General features: G+C 28.4%; 1 protein-coding gene across 1 annotated transcript in view; it reads right to left on the minus strand.

Annotated features, from left to right (window-relative positions):
* Nucleotides 1–11,759: 11,759 nt before the first annotated feature.
* The window catches only part of LOC109608367 (uncharacterized), a 315,358-nt gene continuing 307,355 nt past the window's right edge, over nt 11,760–19,762 (minus strand). The window contains exons 2-5 of the mRNA XM_049962319.1: nt 14,432–14,496; nt 14,260–14,379; nt 12,490–12,579; nt 11,760–12,104 (exon numbers count right to left, since the gene is read on the minus strand). Coding sequence (XP_049818276.1) covers nt 11,920–12,104; nt 12,490–12,579; nt 14,260–14,379; nt 14,432–14,474 — 438 coding nt within the window. The 5' untranslated portion in view covers nt 14,475–14,496 and the 3' untranslated portion in view covers nt 11,760–11,919. The remainder of the gene's footprint in view (nt 12,105–12,489; nt 12,580–14,259; nt 14,380–14,431; nt 14,497–19,762) is intronic.

Genomic DNA, 19,762 nt, shown 5'->3' on the forward strand with positions numbered 1-19,762 from the left:
TAAGGAAGGTCTTTGTCACGCGGCCGTGTGGCATTTCAATAATCCGGCAGGTGTTCCGAAAAACCTCCAGGACCCAGAACGGAGAACACGGAGGCCCCATCGTCCAGCAAGATTTGTTTGTTTGTTGTTGACCTGGCGTCCACCACGTCCGTTTGACCGCATGAAGGCCGGTCTCCGTGAATAAATAACTGTCGGTCGCCCAAGACACAAAGACAAAGAAGGCCTAACGAGAACAAAGATGAGGATACGTGGGTGTCATAGGCGCATATTTTATGACTGATTGGCAGTGTAGCTTAGAGAGTAAAAGAGTGCGACTCCAATATAATCAACACACCGATACTTTTGGACTTATTGAAGACCATACCGCATAAGCAAATAATATTTTCCGTTTTAAAAGCTTTGCCTTGATCAAATAGTACACGTTCCCATGCCTTTTCTGGACTTTTTTTCACTACTAAGTTAACTGAGCAAATATGATATATTTACACATCGGGCTGCATATCTAATTAACATATTAATTACAGTGTTTAAAAGCAATTACATAACTGGATTTATGTCCAAATTAAACAAGGTATTTAGTAATGTCATGTTTTTATTTAAATTAGGAGAAATTTTAACAAATAACGACGGATTTGGTACTAAAAACGTGCCGAAATGGGCTGGAATTGTGTTTACGTTTGGTGGCATGATAATTGTTACACAGTCATCAGATCGAAAGCCACTTCACAGAAGGACCCTAGATTAATTACATCAATTAATAATTCATCGATTTATCAGCCTTAGACGAAAACGCTCGAAATTAATTAATCTTTATTTATTTAATTAAATGATACTACACATAAATATATATGTATATGAACTAATAAATTTACCTACCTGTTCTTCTCACAGTTCCAAATTAATTACATCAATTGATAATTCATTGATTTATCTGTTTTAGACGAAAGCCACCAAATTTCAAGATTAATCTGTATTTAATTAATTGGGTGCATTCTTACACTGAGTGTTACTAAGTCTATTAGACTCAAGTTTTAAGCCCTAATCAATATCTACAGAATTAATTTACTGAGTAAATAAAAAAGTTATTGCGCAATGTAGTGTGAACAAGTATTAGAACACAATTAGCAATTTTGATTTTGTGAATGTTTGAATTGTCGTGAAAGTCAATACTTTCCATTATACACTGTGTATGTAAATGGGAAATTATTTGTAATAACTAATTACACGTAACAAGTAGCAAATTATTTTACTGTCTTTATAATTTTTACATCATCATAGACTTCTTCCAATTTTATGTGAAATGATTCATTGTTTGTTTTGATAATTAATTGTTGATTTTTTAACTATTTATCTTAAATAACTAATCATTAGATAATATTGCATTGTCATCTTTAACAAGTGATTTTATTGTTGTAAATTATTTAGCATAACTTCATCCATATCTTTTTATGAAATTTTTAATTATTGAATTGTTAACTAATTACCCCAAATAACTACTCATTAGATCATATTGGATAAACATCCTTAAAAATTATTTTACTCTTGTAAATTCTGTAAAATATTTACTACTTAATCGATTTTTATATGAAATTTTTTGTCGAGATAGTTAATTGTTGAATTCATAGCTCCTCAAGTAACTAATCATTAGGTGATACTGAATTGTCGTTCTTAATAAATTATTTCGTGTCGTAAAGTATATATAAAATTTACATCTTCACATTCACTTTTCTTATCCAATTTTTTTTATTTAAATATTTTCTTATTGAATTTGTAACTGTTTATCTCAGATAACTAATCATCCAAATTATATTATTGATATAAATTATGCAGCATATTTAGAATATCATAGACCACTTTTTATAAAATTGACCAAACTTTTTCTTTAAATAGTTAATTACTGAAATTGTAACTATTTATCTCAAGTAACTAATTATTAGATGATAACGAATTGTCATCCTTAACAAATTATGTTATTGCCGTAAAGTATGTTGTATATTTACTTCTTTATCAATCACTTTTATATAAAATTGCTCAAGTTTTTTGTTTGAATTAATTTAATTAATTATTGGATTTGTAATTATTTATCTCAAATAACTAATCATCCTTAACAAATTATATTATTCATATAAATTATGCAGCATATTTAGAATATCATAGATCACTTTTTATGAAATTGACCAAACTTTTTCTTTAAATAGTTCATTACTGAAATTGTAACTATTTATCTCAAGTAACTAATCATTAGATGATACCGAATTGTCATCCTTAACAAATTATGTTATTGTCGTAAATGATGTTGTATATTTACATTTTTATCAATCACTTTTACATAAAATTGCTCAAGTTTTTTGTTTGAATAGTTAATTATTGAATTTGTAATTATTTATCTCAAATAACTAATCATCCTTAACAAATTATATTATTGACTTGAATTATGCGGCATATTTAGAATGCTATTGACCACTTTTTTATGAAATTGCCGAAATTTTTTGTTTAAATAGTCAGTTACTGAAATTGTAACTATTTATTTCAAGTAACTAATCATTAGATGATACGGAATTGTCATCCTTAACAAATTATTCTATTCTTCTAAATTATTATGCTTTACATGTTTATCAACCACTTTTGTATAATGTTGTCCAAATTTTTCATTTAAACAGGTAATTATTGAACAATTTATCTCAAATAACTAATCATCCTTAACAAATTATATTATTGATGTATATTATGCAGCATATTTGGAACATCATCGACCACTTTTTTGTCCAAATTATTAGTTTAAATAGTCAGTTGTTGAAATTCTAAGTAAGTAATCATTAGATGATAGGGAATTGTCATTCTTAACAAATTATTTTATTGTTATAAATTATAAATAATATTGTTTCCTGATATTGAATTGTCATCGTCACAATTTTTTTCCTGTAGGCTTAGAATAAGGATTAACAATTAATGCAACGGACCTACTGTTTAAATTATTCGTGCTAACTATTTGTAATACCTTTTAGCAGCTATACATAAATAATTATCCTGTGCAATTTAAAACAAATATCCATTGCACCACAATTAATAATTACCGATTTTCGTATGACATCCTTACTGTTTAGAAATCCTTCAGCAGTACTATTATTACGGAAAGTAAATTATAAATAGTTGCTCAGTTTGTTTTTCCGGGACAAAAATAATATCCCTTTTACAACATCGTATATTAGCCGAAAGTTTGGTTAAGCGTTGAATAGCTCCTTGCAATCATATAGCACCCAGGGGATTTTTTGTGAAATATTAACTTTCTGGAGTTAATAATTCACAAGACCTCGCACTGTAACTTTAGAGGGACCTGGTTTTATTTAAATTTGAAAATTTTAATTTTTTGTTTAGCAGTTTACGATTTCTGATAAAAATAGATGTGATTTCCAGGTAATTTGTTTTGATTAATTGGTCGAGTAAATAATGGGTAGGTATTTGTGTGAGAGGGACATAACAGTCCTAATCTAAAATTGAATTTTAACACTAGGATGGTCAAGGCGATAAAACGCGACAGGCTTGATGGAATAAAAATGTCATTATCTGGCACAATTAAATCTAATATATTAGACGCTTAATGAGAATTAAACTACCTGGAAAGATGTAACTAGTCAAGGGGAATTGATTTAACTCGAGGGGGTATTTATTTACCATATTCATACGGAACACCCAACCACTAACAAGATTATTTCGACTTTCAGTGACTTTTAACTTCCTGTCCTAATTACAGTCCTGTTTTTGAGCTTTGATTTAACGACGCCTACGTGAGGATTCACATATTTACCTCACAATTATTTGTTTAGGTTGTAATTTAGATTTGAATCTAACAAACAAGCAAATCTGTGTGGTTTGAAGAAATTACCGCGGGAAAATCCTAGGTGGCTGCCAATTCCATTAAACAATCAATAGATGATTGTATGGTGTAATTGAAAAGAAGTTTTAGTATTGACCGTAAATGTTAATGGTCCAAAACTTCGACGAATAAATTGATAATGATCGGGTGGAAACAATCATTACTCTGTTGACTTGCACGCTACGTTACAACTATACATATAATTATAATAATTAGTCGTTATTAAGTCCTTTATATCAAGTGCCTTGCCCAAGACACTTTTATTTTATGTTAAAAACAACTTGTAAAATCATGGATTACTTGTACGTTCACACTTTACTGTAAATAATATTTAAATTTCGACGATCCTTATCTAAGAATGTACATACCATCAACATTAACAATAATTATATATGTAATAAAACGAATTTTATTTGGCACAAAAACCAGACAGTTAACAGCTTTGTACTGCTGGTCTAATTGAAACGTTAGCAGTAAACGTCTCAAAAAGGACCAAAACAGGAGACTCATATTTATGCAAAAATTTGCCATGTAACGTAATATAATAGCAAATACAGAGTGAACAAAAAAGAAGTTAATTTAAAAATGATACTAAACATAAAAGTCATTTGATACTTTGGCCAGTTTATTTTTATTAGGAACAGGAAAAGTAATTTAACTTTTTGGTTCATGACTTATCTGAATAAATTTTTGTATTTTGTATAGTGTTATCTGTGTTATTTAACATTAACATATTAAATAATAAAGCCCACACTGAGCTAGCTAAGCCACTGTTCATTGTAAGTACATCTCCATAAGAAATCAATAATACGTTGATGCAAATTGGATAAATTATTAAATTACCTATTTTCTAATAGTCAATAATAGACAATATTTAGATTAGTAGAATAATAGGAACCAGGAAATGGGTCAGCGATTAATTTTTGAGTGATATTTCACATTGTGCTATCTGACACCCATGAAGACCGGATTTATGACTGTACGACATTAGGCATTTGTAAAGTTATGCAGTAATTATCATCTAGTCTATGAATCTAATGGTCCAGTTATATTTCATTCAAATCGCATATAAATATATCACATTAGATGTAATCGGGCTGATTCTATTCTATTGTCGTTATTAAACGGAACACCATGGCAATACAAAACGTTGACAGCTTCGAAAGCTGCACAAAATGCAAACAATACGAGTCAGCTGGTTACTTTCCAATAAATTAAAATGTGCCGTCGCGACGGTCGGTGATAAAAAAAATAAACCATAATTGGGTTTATACTAAGCCAATGTTCAAAAAAAGTTGATGTGGACTTTTTATTTATATTATTATACATTTATATTAGATTTAAATGTTAAAGTTAAAAATAAATAAGATAAAATATAAAGTAAAATACTTCTGAAAAACAGTAAATAAGATTATAAAAATTAATTAATAAGACACAATAAATTCTGGAAGCTATCCAGGAATTTTTTTGAATTTCTGACCTCAAAAGGCTCCTCAAAATATTTTTTAATTTAAATATCAAATTTCTTAAATTTTTATTTGTGTTATTTGATTACATTTTTAAAATTAAGAACTAAAATAAATGAATTAAAATTATTGAATTAAAAATAAGAATAAAAAGTTAGATATTAATTAAAGTTATACAAATAAGAGATTTAATTTATATTATAAACTTAGTTTCAAAGTTTATAATAATTTTAAATGTATACAAAATTGCATTTTGTTGGAATAAAATATAAATAATAATTTTGAAATAATGAAAGAAACAATATTTTAATTATTTTTGCAATACAGCAGTTAATTTAAAAATTAATTATCATTTTTTAAAAATAACATTCTTATTATACATATTTTTAATGTAAATATCAAATATTTTTTATACATTTATTTATGGCTTCTTCAACTATTGAAATTAAGATAATTTCAAGTAATTTGTTATTAATGTGACTTAAAAGTATTAATAATTATTTATTTGTTTCAGGCCTGTCGATTTAAGGTAAGCACAAAATTTATCTTATTTTTCTTCAATTTTAATATCACATGAGTAGAAAACGATATTTTACATCGGCACTTCGGGACCCTTCTTCCTCGGGGACCCTGTATTATTGCTACACCTGCTACAGCGGTAGCAACGTCCATGTAAAATGAGTTTTCACATCCTCTTCAGAGTCCGTAAAACGTATTTTTTTGACCCTAAAATTCGTACCTATTTAAATTGAACGGAGCACTTCGGGCAACAAGATTTGGGAATCTTTTGATATTGTTTGTACACATTGTTTGTACAACACTGAAAAATTGTGTATGTTGGAACGGAAGGGAATTATTTCCAGCCTTGATTTTACGTCTAGGTGGTTATTAAAATGTATTATAATTAACCAGTTACAAGAATGAGAGTGTAATTTACTTGTAATAAGCCACGTATTAAGTTTAATGTAAACAAAAATTAGTAAATCCGCAGTGGCTTGTGCAGTAAACTAATATTTGCCACAAAATATCGGGTTGAGGTTATTTAAAGTAGATAAATCCAGTTTATATTAATATCAAAGCACATTGATATGGTTTTAGTAATTTTATAAGGATTAAATCGTGGTTAAATTGAGAATATCGTGTTATAAATCAAGATAAAAAGGACGATTTATGGTCGATTATAATAACGATAATAGTTATACTCAATTGCACATATTAATGAAATATAACTATTCGTAAAAATCATTGACCCAATTCGCAGTAGATAAATTAGAATTAAAGTATTGTCCTCGGTGGATAAAAGAAGAAATTAAAACCGGAATATAAAATTAGTTGAGGGAGAGTTTAAATCAACCATAACTGATCAATAAATGATAATTGAAGTGTAAAAATGCCCCTCCAATACGTTGATTATACAGAAATGGAGTCTCAATGGTCGCCGACACTGTTAGGTTTGGCTAAAGAATGTTCTCTCCTTCAAAGGAACTTCAACTAATTATACCTACCCGAACTCAGATTATGCCAATCCTTTACAAATGATAAGATTGGAAAATACTCGTAAAACCCCGGTTCTCAATACTGGTAATTTTAGCAGGTTCTTTAATAATTCCGTTTCCGTCTTTTATTTTCAATTACAACCCATTATGGCGAACTACAATTAAACTTTCAATTACATAATCAAGTTATTGCCGTTCAAGGGTTCAGTAATTTAAAGCCATTCTGCATTTGGCACTGAAAATATTTCATATTTAATAAACCGCCGCTCATATTGTAATTAAATAATTACGAATGACAATTCTTGATGGGTCTAACCCAGTTCCCAAAAACACGTAAATTAAATTAAACGCCCAAATATATAATTAAAAATTAACTCGGAGGGGGGATTACGATAAAACATCAAAAGTACCGAATACTATAATTACGTACAAATTTTCGGAATTAGAACACGGCTAAGTAAGTCATATATAATTTAAGTAACAAAGTAACCAGCAAAGTGGATAGATGGCAAGTTAAAGAGCCATAAATTTGAAAAACAATAGTGTGTTACACATAATGCACGTGATTTATTTATTGCTCCTATGGTGTGTAACTAGTTGCTGCTTCAAAGAAAACCGCCTCGGCATTCAGCCACTAATTTAATACCTATAATATTGTTTTGACAAAATAATTTAAACCGTTTACACCTATCTACACAAACCATCAGACAACATTTCTGAAGTTGTGTTTTTTACCAAACAATTCGCACAACATCAAAAAATATGTTTTCGCATCTGTATCGGGTGATTATGATTTTATCGCGTACGTTTTCGTGCCAAATGGTTATCTAAATGCTTCATTTTGGACAATTTTTGATAAATCAATAAAATCAATAAAAATAATCAAATCAATCAAATTAGTAGTAGAGTGGATTAATGTGTAAAATTTAAATTCTCTGTATTAGCCAGCTTTAATTATAGAATTAGTTTTTTATGAGATTGTTGAAATTGTATTTTGGATAAATATGATAAATCTAATTCAACTAACGCAAATAGAAAAAAGATAAAATGTAAATTAAAAATTAGACTGTAGTTGTTTTGATTCATTAATTTAGAATGGGGGAGAGACAATTGATTTTCAAGATAACGATGTTTTTTAGTTTTATTTAAGAATTTTTTTTATTCCTTTTTATTTATATCTTATAATAATTATATGATACTGTTAATTATTGGGAACAAAAAAAAAAAAAGATGGAGTAATTATCTCTTGTTAGAAAATCTAGATAGTCTTTCCCAATTATTGTTACGACAAATCTTCTATTTGGGGAAAGAAGGAACATTCTTTACAGTGATTGTTCTAATTTTGGTCCTACTTTTTATGTCCTTTTACCATGATTCTGTGGATTTTTAGCAATAGAATAGGGGGAGCAGCAAATCTCTCTAATCTCTCTTGTCCCATTAAAAAAATATATTTTTCTTAATTATTGTTGTGATAAATATTCTATTTTCTAGTTGTTCTAACTTTTACAATTTATGGGTTTCAGAATTGAATAAAAAGGAATAATTCTTTTTAGTTGTATTTGTCTTGTTTCCAATCATTGTTCTAATAAATCTTAAATTTTAATTTTTAGTTTCTTTGTGCTTTTACAATGATTATACGAGAATTTTGGTAATTTAGAATAAAAAAGAAAGGAACTATTCTTTCTTATATTATCTGTCTTGGAGAATAATAAAGATTATTTTTTCTAATAATTTTTATAATAATTGTTCAAATTTTATTTTTAGTTTTTCTATACTTTTACAATAATTCTGTAGTTTTTTATCCACTTGAAATAGAGAATGGGGAACAAATCTTTCTAATGTTTCTTGTCCCATTAGGAAAAAAAAAGTTTTTCCTAATTATTGTTGCTATAAATATTCTATTTTCTACTTTTTATAGCTTTTACAATTATTTTATTGGTTTGAGAATAAAATAGGATGGGAAAATTCTTTCTAGTTCTATTTGTCTTGTTACAAAATATAAATAAATTGTTCAAATTATTCTTCTAATAAATTTTAAATTTTAATTTCTAGTTTCTCTGTGCTTTTACAATAATTATACTAGAATTATGGTAATTTAGAAAAAAAGGAAGGAACTATTCTTTCATATCTTACCTGTTTTGATGACAAATATTATTTTTTCTAATTATTTTTATAGTAAATGTTCTTTCAAATTTTATTTTTAATTGTTCTGTGCTTTTCCAATGATTCTGTGGGTTTTTAGTAATTGGGGAACAAATCTTCCTATCTCATTAGGAAAAAAATATATTTTTCATAATTATTATTGTGATAAATATTCTATTTTCTAATTTTTCTAGTTTAGTAGAATAGGAAGGAAAAATTTTGTCTAATTGTTGTTAGAAGTTAAAGATAAATTTTTTCAATTATTGTTCTAATAAATCTTAAATTTTCATTTTCATTTCTAGTTTCTTTGGGTTCTTACATATACGAGAATTTTGGTAATTTAGATAAAAAAGAAACTATTCTTTCTTATATTATCTATCTATTTAGACTATTTTTCTGATAAATGTTTTAATTTTGTTTCTTTTTTTTATGTGAGTTTTTAGAAATCGGAAATAGAAATGGGGGAACAAATTTTTTAGTATTTTTAAAATTAGAAAAAAAAAAAAAAATATTTTTTCACATTATTGTTGTGATAAATATGTTATTTTACAGTTATTCTAGTTTTTACAATGATTTTATGGATTTTGGAATAGGACAAGGGGGAGAATTCTTGTTTTGTTGGAAGATATTTTTCAATTATTCTTCTAATAAATCTTAAATTATCATTTCTAGTTTTTCTGTACTTTTAAAATAATTGGTGAATAATAGAAAAAGGAGAAACAAATTTTTTTAATCAAATCCTAATGTTACATCATCTCATCTAGTTTTTTCATGTTTGTGGAGGTTTTCAGTAATCTTTTATTTTCGAAAATGAAGATACGTTCTTCTAATTACTTTTTTTATTATAAATCTAATAAAGTATTATTTTCCTTTCATTTATTTTGAGGGGAGAAATGAAGATAATTCGTTTGGTTTGATAAACATTCCAAATTCCATTTGAAGTTTTTCTGAGCTTTTAAATGATTATTAATGCTCTGTTAATTCGAAATGAGAAATTCCAGATTAATATCAGCTCACAAATTGGAAAATTAAGCAACTTTTAATTGTCCATAAAAGTATTAATTTCTGCGAAATATATATTTTTATTAAAACACATAACTTTGAAGTGTTTCGACCTTGAATAAAATTTGCAGATGTTTAAAAGAAGTGACGGTGTTCATAATCGTTTATACTGTTTCGGATTTAAGACGGCTGTTCCACGTTTAGCAATGACGAAGTGGTAGTAGCAGCAACTGCTGTGAAAATATATTAAACGATATTAGCAGTAGCTGTATAAAATTTGTTCCGACCTTATTATCTACATAATAAATAATTTACCATTACATTCAGTAGTTTTAATAGTAACTCATCCGTGTCCATGGACTCGGAGAATCTTGTATGCAGTTGAGCACAAGTGTAGCGGGAAATTTATTGAACGTGTTTTCTGTTGTGGATTGTCTGCGGAAGATGACGTGGGGATTTTTAATAAGTCTGTCACCGGACCAAAATGTTGATATTTCTGGCATTATTTTTAGTATGATTCCAATATGATTAATGCCTCGAATCCATTGTACAAATCGAGACATACACATTTTAAATCCCGAGCCGATATCTACCGTTATAAATCATGCGAATTCAATGAAAAACCGTCAAGCGGTAATTCATAAATTAGAAAAATATGCACAAAATTTCGTTTATTCACAATTATTGGACATTTTCCCCGCACTGATACAGATTTTCATAAAACTATAAAATACAATCGATTGACCGACGTGTGCGTTTATTCCTTTGACGTTTTTAATGTACTTGTGTTTACGGCCTGCTGTTAAATTGTGCACTAAAGTTAACAATATAATGTACTACTTTTATTCAATTAAATAATCAACAATTTTTTTGTTTACAAGCAAACTAAAGAAAAAATCAACCACAGTTTATTATATAAAATTAAATGACAAAAATAGTATCATGTAGAAATGTCTGGACTAAATGGTGGACAAGGTAGAAACTCACCAAATGAGTGTCCACTTTAATTGTGCTTAATTATATATACAGTCAGTGATTATTTAGTTAATTTTTATGAAATTCGACACAGAAAGACAAAGAAAAAATTATACCTAGACGTGAATTAACTTTAGATGAAAGAGGTAGAGCCTTTGGAATGTTGGAATTTGATGAATGTAGAATTGGGCTGTACGGTATGGGGAGAAATTTCTTATAATGACCATACAGGATTGTACATAGCTTAGTTAGAATAAGGAAAAAAGCTTTTAAATGATAAATATTCAGTTTAATACAAAATAAATCATGGCCCAAAAACCTAAATTACTTTTTCCGGTACCTAATATTAAAAAAAAAAGTTATAAAAATCATTGACACAAATGACAATACTAGAACGATAAACTGGCACACGGTTCCATTGATATTTGTAAAACATGTCAAAAGGAGATTTTTATACACCCCCCACATATAAATTTTATTTAAATAAAGCGATAACATTTTCCACGTGTTTGAATTTGCAATAAAGTTTTTGTGGTTGTGTGGCAATATAAAAGGATGTCTATTAGAATTTATATAGGTGTGAAAAGGAAACCAAAGAGAATAAAATGGAATGACAAGATTTAGACAATGTTGACGCTCTGAAGCTTCAAACTAAGTGAAATATAGCCCGACAACAAGATTGTCCCGTTTTAGAAAATACAAATTTCCTACAAATTAGGCTGAATTTGTTACATAAATAAAATTAAATGGCCGTCATTAATTTTGGCAGACCTCACCGTTAAAGACCGACAAATAAAAGTCTAATTACAATTGTTATGTGTTTATTTGTCTTAGGAAATAAGCTCACAACCTTCAGCAACGTCAATTTGTTATATAAAGCGTAAAGAAAAATGTTTGGACCGTGTTGCAGTGGCGGGAAGTGAGGCGGATCTATTGCGGATATCGTGTTTGGAATAATTCGATTTTAGTCATAAGTATTTTTCTCAGTTTGCAATCTTCCGCCCTGCACGGAAAAGCAGGGGAATTTTGCGAGTGTAAAAACTGACTCTGACAATTTAAGGCAAATTTTCCTTTGAGATATATCTACATGATTTACAGCTACACAAAGACCAGGAATCTGCGGAGAACAAATCGGGACGCTGCTCGGATCTAGAATGAGAAAAAAAGGGACTTATTTTATTTGATAATCAATATGGGATGTGTGTAATCTAGCAGTATTATATTTTTTTTTTTATAGAAATACACAGACAGGGCGACTTTGAACGGTATCAATAATTTATTCTTTATCCTTTTATGGACTCTTACGAGGGATTGGGACTTTAAAAAGCTCATACGAGGGCGCCAACACCATTATATCTTCATATCTGCTTTGCCTTTTGATATTTCGCCTTTTGTAACAATATTTATCCATTTGGGCGACGCTTAAAAATAAAATACATGCACCAAACAAAATCGATTGTCAACGGTGCATGAACGGGGCACGGACTTTTGTGCTACCTCACTGTTTTTGAGATGTTCTAAACGTTATGCTCACCCAGTGCACGGGACAGGACTGTTTCGCCGTTAAAGTTTAATCTCGCCTCGACACTAAGACTATTGGGGTTGGCGCTGATTTCCAGGCACACTGAAAAATAAATTAGGGAAGGTCAAAAACAATCAATTTGTAATTCGATTCCATTATTGAGGAGTCGAAGATGAAAGTGGACAATTAATTACAATCAATTATTTAACAAGTTTATCTAGGGCTTCTAGACAAGGGGAAATAATTAATTGCATGGCTGCATTAATTGATTACAAATAATTAATACTCTCTGAAATTTCCGATTGTATTATTATATAATGAATAGCGAATAGAGACAAATGATTTTTTAATCAATTATTAAAGGATACAATTAAAATACTAGAAAGGAGATTATATAAAATTATATAATATAATATATAATAGAAGACAATGTAAAAAAGGGCTCTTGGAAAAAAGAAAAAAAAATAATTAATATTTTAAATAGTATAAAAGAATATAAAATATATGACTAAAGTAGAAGAAAAATGAAGAGAAGGGCATTAAAATAAATGTATTTGTTTAAAGAAAAAAATTTATAAAATTTTAAATAGTTAAAACAATAATGGATAAATATATAAATAAAATAAAAGTCAAAAAAAAGAAATATACGACTGTAATAGAAGAAAAAGTAAGAAAACAATAAATATTTCAATACAATGGAAGACAAAGTAAGAAATAAAACTTTTTAATTATAGTAGTTAGGTAATTATAAGAAATTGAGATCAATAAAAATTGGAGAAAATAATAAAGAATATATATGAATATAAAATTTAAATAGTACTAAAAATAATGAATGATTTTTGGAAAAAGGAAAAAAAAAATAGATTAAAATTTCAGAATAAAGCAATATATAATAATAAATTTATAAATTAAGATAACTGGTTAAAAGTAAAATGGGATAATTATTTACGGATATAAATAAAAGTTTTTAGAAAAAGAAAAAGACAAATAGATTAAAATATTAAACAATATAAAATTATATTTATAATATATATTATACTTTAATAAGAATAATTTGTATAACAATTGTTGAATAAAAAAACAAGACAAAGTAAGAAAAGGGCTTTAAAATAAATGTTTTTGGAAAAAGGAGAAAAAAATAGAAGATAGAAGTGGCTAATGGAAAAATATTTAAATTTGGTGACCTTAACATAATTTTAAACAGTAAGAAAACAATAAACATGTTATATCAATACCATAGAAGGTAAAGTAAGAAAAGGGCTTTAAAATAATCGTTTCTGGAAAAAAAAAGATAAAAGAGAATAATGCAAAAATATTTAAATTTGGTGACCTTAAAATTATTTACAAGAAAAAAGTGAAAATGGATTAGAATTTTATACAGTAAGAAAACAATAAATAAATCAATACAATAGAAGACGAAGTAAGAAAAGGACAAGAAAAATGTAACCAATCTAATTAAATTACCATCAAGTTGACATATGCCAAAATTCCTAGTACCATATGGGCCCTATTAACCATTTTCTTTAAAATTTTTATTCTCTATTCAATGCTATTTTCATAGCTAAAATCGTGTGAGATGAATGATTTATTTAATGTCTTGTATAAAATATTCATGTTACTAAATTATTAAAATTGGTTAGTGCTACAAAAAAATATGTATTTCAGAAATTTTAGTACCTCATTTACTTTTCAATTGTTAACTTTTTGCATGACCTCATTGTATACGTAAAAATTTAATTAATATACTGAATTAAATACTGCAAATAACAGTATATTACTCACCATCTTGTGCCTGTATATTCGGGAAATTATTTGTAAAGCAACACGAACAGATTAAACCATTACATCCGCAGGAATCCACCGATAAATATTTTTGCTGCGCCGATTGCGAAGGAAAAATTCCTAAAATTCTAGATTGTACATAACATATCTGAACTAAATCTAAATAACATACCTGAAAGCACGATGCACAATATTAAATAATGCGAACGATTCATTGTGGAAATTGCTAACGGAAACCTATTCGAAATATTTATATGTTAATATTTCACAGGAAAACGGGAATTTACTATCAAGGTGAAAAAAATTAAATTATTTAAAAAAAATAATAAAACATGCGTACGTTATTTATTACCACAATGTCGTTTAACGTGTGTGCATTAAGCTTTTTATAAATCCTGTCGGCCAAATAAAATTACAATGGTTTATAATTTAAACGTGCATCGAATTAACTCGAATTGCGTCTGTTACGTATTAATATATATCAAATTAAAAGATTTATTGAACACCTCGTTAATTACAAATTAATTCCTTACTCGCCGAAATAAATTTCAATTAACGCGATTTAATTAAATTATATTCGCAACTATACGTATTATCGAATTAAAGTATAATAAGCAGATGCAGTATTTTGCAGCTCGTTTCGCGGTATTTAACTCGAGTTTATGGTGCCATATCCTTTAATTTTCATCAAAATTTGTTTAGCCTTAAATTTATGCTAAAACCGCATTATGGCGTAACGTTGAACAAAAACTGATCGTTAGTATTATTAGGTACCACAATATTACCCGGGGAAGGAAACCGTATTAAGAATAAAGTAGAGTGGCAAAAATGAAAGGAATATTACACTATATGAAATTTATTATCATTACGTAGAGCACTCGGCTCTGGTTTCGGTTGGCGCAAACAAAAAGGACTGATGCATTTTTAAATAATTGCAGTATAATTTGGAAGTATGCCGATTGTGCTTTTGAAATTGCAGCGAAAATTTGCATTATATTAGATGATAGTGCAATTTGTTACAGACTTCTACCTATGCCTGACCTGAATATTAAAACCACGACGTGATCCTTTGTATTTATATCACAAGTATTATGTAAATTCTTATATTTATACTTTGAAATTATCCAATATTTGTTCTGCATCCAACTAGACTCCATTTATTTATGTTCCATGCATGTTTTATATCCAGCTTCTTTTAGGTGACTCTTTTTTTATATAAAAAACGATGGAATTTATGTGCAAAGAAGCGTTTCAACGATAGAAACTAACTCTCTAAAACAGACATTTTCCATAAAATTCCAATTAATGTTTTTCTTGTTAGTTCTCGTTTTTGAATTGCAGTACATGATGTCAAATCAATATGTTTTAAGGAAATTACTCTATTGCTTTTAACTAATAAAGGAAACTTTGATAAACATTTTGAACTATTGAAAAACTTTAATTATAGTAACATAGTTAGGTAATTATAAGAAATTAACATCAATAAAAATTGGAAAAAAGAATAGAAAAAACAAGACTATTAAATCATTATTTTTAAAATTTTCTTCTTCAGCTTACTTGAATATGTATGTCAATTTTAAAAAGTTCTTTTTAATTTTCTTATATTTTTATAGATTAATTTATATAATAATAATTGGTGAATAAAAAACACAATATAATATTAATCAGTTTCTTGAAATTTTGTTCATCTGTTAGAATACCTCAAAATTTATTTATGTCAATTTTGATTTTTTTTACATAGTTTTATATATATAAAACAAATTACTTGTGAAAGCAAAATTAGAAGAAATTTCGATCCTCTCGAACAATTTAGTTTCGAAGAAACATACAACGAAAAACGATGTTACGAAAAACGTAAAAAACTATTAAAATCTCAAAAATTCATTAAAAATGTTAGAAATTACTAAAAACGGAAAGTGATCCATACGATCAAATTCCATACGATCATTTTCCATACGACAAATTCCATACGATCATTTTCCATACGATCAAATTCCATACGATCATTTTCCATACGATCAAAATACATACGATCATTTTCCATACGATCATTTTCCATAACGATCATTTTCCATAACGATCATTTTCCATAACGATCATTTTCCATAACGATCATTTTCCATAGCGATCATTTTCCATAACGATCATTTTCCATAACGATCAAAATCCATAACGATCAAAATCCATACGATCATTTTCCATAACGATCAAAATCCATACGATCATTTTCCATAACGATCATTTTCCATAATGATCAAAATCCATACGATCATTTTCCATAACGATTAAAATCCATACGATCATTTTCCATAACGATCATTTTCCATAAGATCAAAATCCATATGATCATTTTCCATACGATTTAAATCTATACTATCAATTTTCACATAATCATTTTATTAAAAGAACAATTCTTTTTAATTTAAATTAATTTTATGATTAACCAGCTGTACCCGCGACTTCGTCCGGGAGGCGCCCGACATGACGGCCCAGTGGCGCGTGAGCTGCTCGTGGTACTGGACAGTACTTCGACATTGCAACACTACTTTATTTTTCTAAAATAAAAGAATTTTTCTAAAATAAGCCTAAGCCTAAGTTACTCCTTATTACATCAGCTACCTGCCAATAAAAGTCCCGTCAAAATCGGTCCAGCCATTTCAGAGATTAGCTGGAACAAACAGACAGACAGACAGAGAGATAAAAATTGTAAGAAATGTTATTTTGGTGTATGTACCTTATTTATATTCATATGCATGTAGTAAAAAACGGTTATTTCAATATTACAAACAGACACTCCAATTTTATTTTTATGTATTGATGAATTTTAAAGGATGGAATAGAAGATAAATAAGAAAAGGTGTTAAAATAAAAATTTTTGGAATTCAGATGATTTAAAGATTTTTGAATAAACGTTTTTTAATATTTCAGGACAAGTTTAGGAAAATCGGCGATAAAATATTAAAATGAAGGTCTTGGAATGTGAGGTACTAGATGTATATTTATGGGCTCAAACTGTACCTACAAGAACCTTCTGTACAACCAAGAAAATAAGGTATTGATTTTGATATGTGAATTCCTAATGCTAAAGTTATAAACAAACACAATACAAAAAATATCTCCATTTTAAATTCGATTATTCATAATTCTTGATATACTATAGTCATGGAGTCATGTAATGATTTAAATAATTGTTTACAATTAAAAAAAAACACTCTAAAATACACTTAAAAACAGATTTTACATAAAATCATGTGCTATCACTTATTTTAATTTCAGCAAATTCTAAGTAAAATTGGTGTAATTAATAGAAGCGCAATATTTAATCAAACTAGTCTCTTATCGTTATTGACTTTTGGTGTAATAGACCTATAAATATTCAAGAACCACGTTTGATGCATCTAAAAATATCTCGTGGCGATAAAAGTGGTACATAAGGTAAAAGATAGCGTTATATGCAAAAACAAGCGATATTTGTCAACGTCAGATAAAAATTATGTGTAAAATGGTCGGCAAAGTTAGTAATAAATTAAAAAATACTGTTGTTATTTGTAAATGCGTCAGGGAATAAATGATTATCTCGGACGTACATCGGTTCAGTCAGTTATTATCACCTGTTCTATGGCATGGACTCCGAATGGCGCCTTTACTACCCACACAAAAATCTCTTCTTGGTTTTCTCTCGACATCGCTCCAAGACAGATAACTGCTCGGCTGCCCGATCTCACATTTTACTTCTTATAATTACCACTTATTACCAATTTAACATTCTTCAGATTAAATTAAAAATGCCTAATTCATTACGTATTATTACAAAACAATGTTCATAAAAATTAATGGCTTCGGCACCGTCGTTCGTGGTTCTTTATTTTACAATACGTTCGGCATCATATTAATTTGTTTTTGTCGATTAAATCTCAATCAAAAATTTTTTTCACAATTTTTAGTCAGTGGTCGCCACCGTTCGAAATTACAGATCGTTAAAAACCGCAATCGTAAACACCGACGTAGTAAACGTAGCCGAGGCTAAAGGGGGAAGAGTGGTGTGAGTGGGCATAGCAGGTTTTTAGGTGAGAAAAGGGAATTGATTCGACTCCACACGTTGCGAGGAGACGAAACGAGAGATCACTATGTCTTAGTGTCGACCTTAATTGTTTTTTGCGTGGGTCCACTTGAAAGTAGTGTGTTTTAATAGAACCATATTTCGTCTCGGATCACGTAGATTTCATCTACTACTTCCCTTGCAGAATCAAATTTCATTGCGGCATACAGTATTGTGTAGTCGAAACCGTTTTGTATCCACTTAACCGGGTTTCAGGGAGGAGCACGACTGGGAAGTGGGAGGTATCACATTAATTTTAGAAGAAAGCAGGAACTAAGCGACTTAAACCAAAATAAAAAACTTTAATTCATTACTCGTAACCCAAAAAACGATGTTTTGGTAATCGCAGCTGACAATCTTGTGTCAACTTACAAATAGGTAGATTTTAAATTGAGGAAACGCAGTTACTACAAGACCAATGTTTGAAATAACCATCACGGAAACATTGTTAAGAAATTAAACATGATGTATTTTAGTTCCAGTCTATTAATATGACGTGAAAAAGTAAAACATTTGGATGATTCTATTTTAAAACTAGTATGACAAGTGGAAAAATAACATTTTTCAATACACCAGAGTTAATTACAATATGAATACAAATAAGAGACAACCACATTTTTGTTAAATCACTAAAACTCGTTGGCCATCATAAAAAATGAAATAAACCGTGTTAATTAAAAGTTTCTTAATTAAAATCGTATCGATTGGCTAAATCAATGATAGTCTATTTAAATTACAGATTGCAAAAAACTAAAATTACACGAAAGAAATAATGGCAAAATAGGCTGGTAATTAGGGGGCGGTGGTGTTGGTGGTAATAGTGGTGATGTGAAAGCTGAAATTTAATTTGGTGGGAGTGATAGATAAAGTCATTGTGGTATGATTCATGTGAATGTGCAGTATTTTGTCATTTACAGGATAAGCTTTATTTTGTGCAGCTGCAATTAATATGAACCTAATTTAACTATTCATCGTGTACTGTCACATGGTGTATTTATAACTTAATTTAAATGAATAAATAAACTGTACTAGTCTATTTAGTCTGGTTGGTATTGAATATATCTTAATTAAAATTGATAAAGGATTTATTCAAGTGTTTCACAATCACTAAATTATTATGCTGGAACTAGTGGCAAACTGTAAGTGAATTTTATGTGGTGGATCGATAATATTATACTGTTTAATTATGACCATACATATGTATATTATAAAATTGAAGGGAATATCAAAAATTAATAACTATATTATTGTAAAATATTAGTTTATTCTGTTATTATCATTACAAAACTACCAGATTATATTCCAAATAAACTCATTTATAATTTGTTTATGTATGTAATTTTGTCCAATTTACTGGAAGCTTCCTAAATTATGTTTTCACTGACTTTCCACACTACAAATAGT

Source organism: Aethina tumida, chromosome 1 (assembly GCF_024364675.1).
Source record: "Aethina tumida isolate Nest 87 chromosome 1, icAetTumi1.1, whole genome shotgun sequence".
Classification (NCBI taxonomy): domain Eukaryota; kingdom Metazoa; phylum Arthropoda; class Insecta; order Coleoptera; family Nitidulidae; genus Aethina; species Aethina tumida.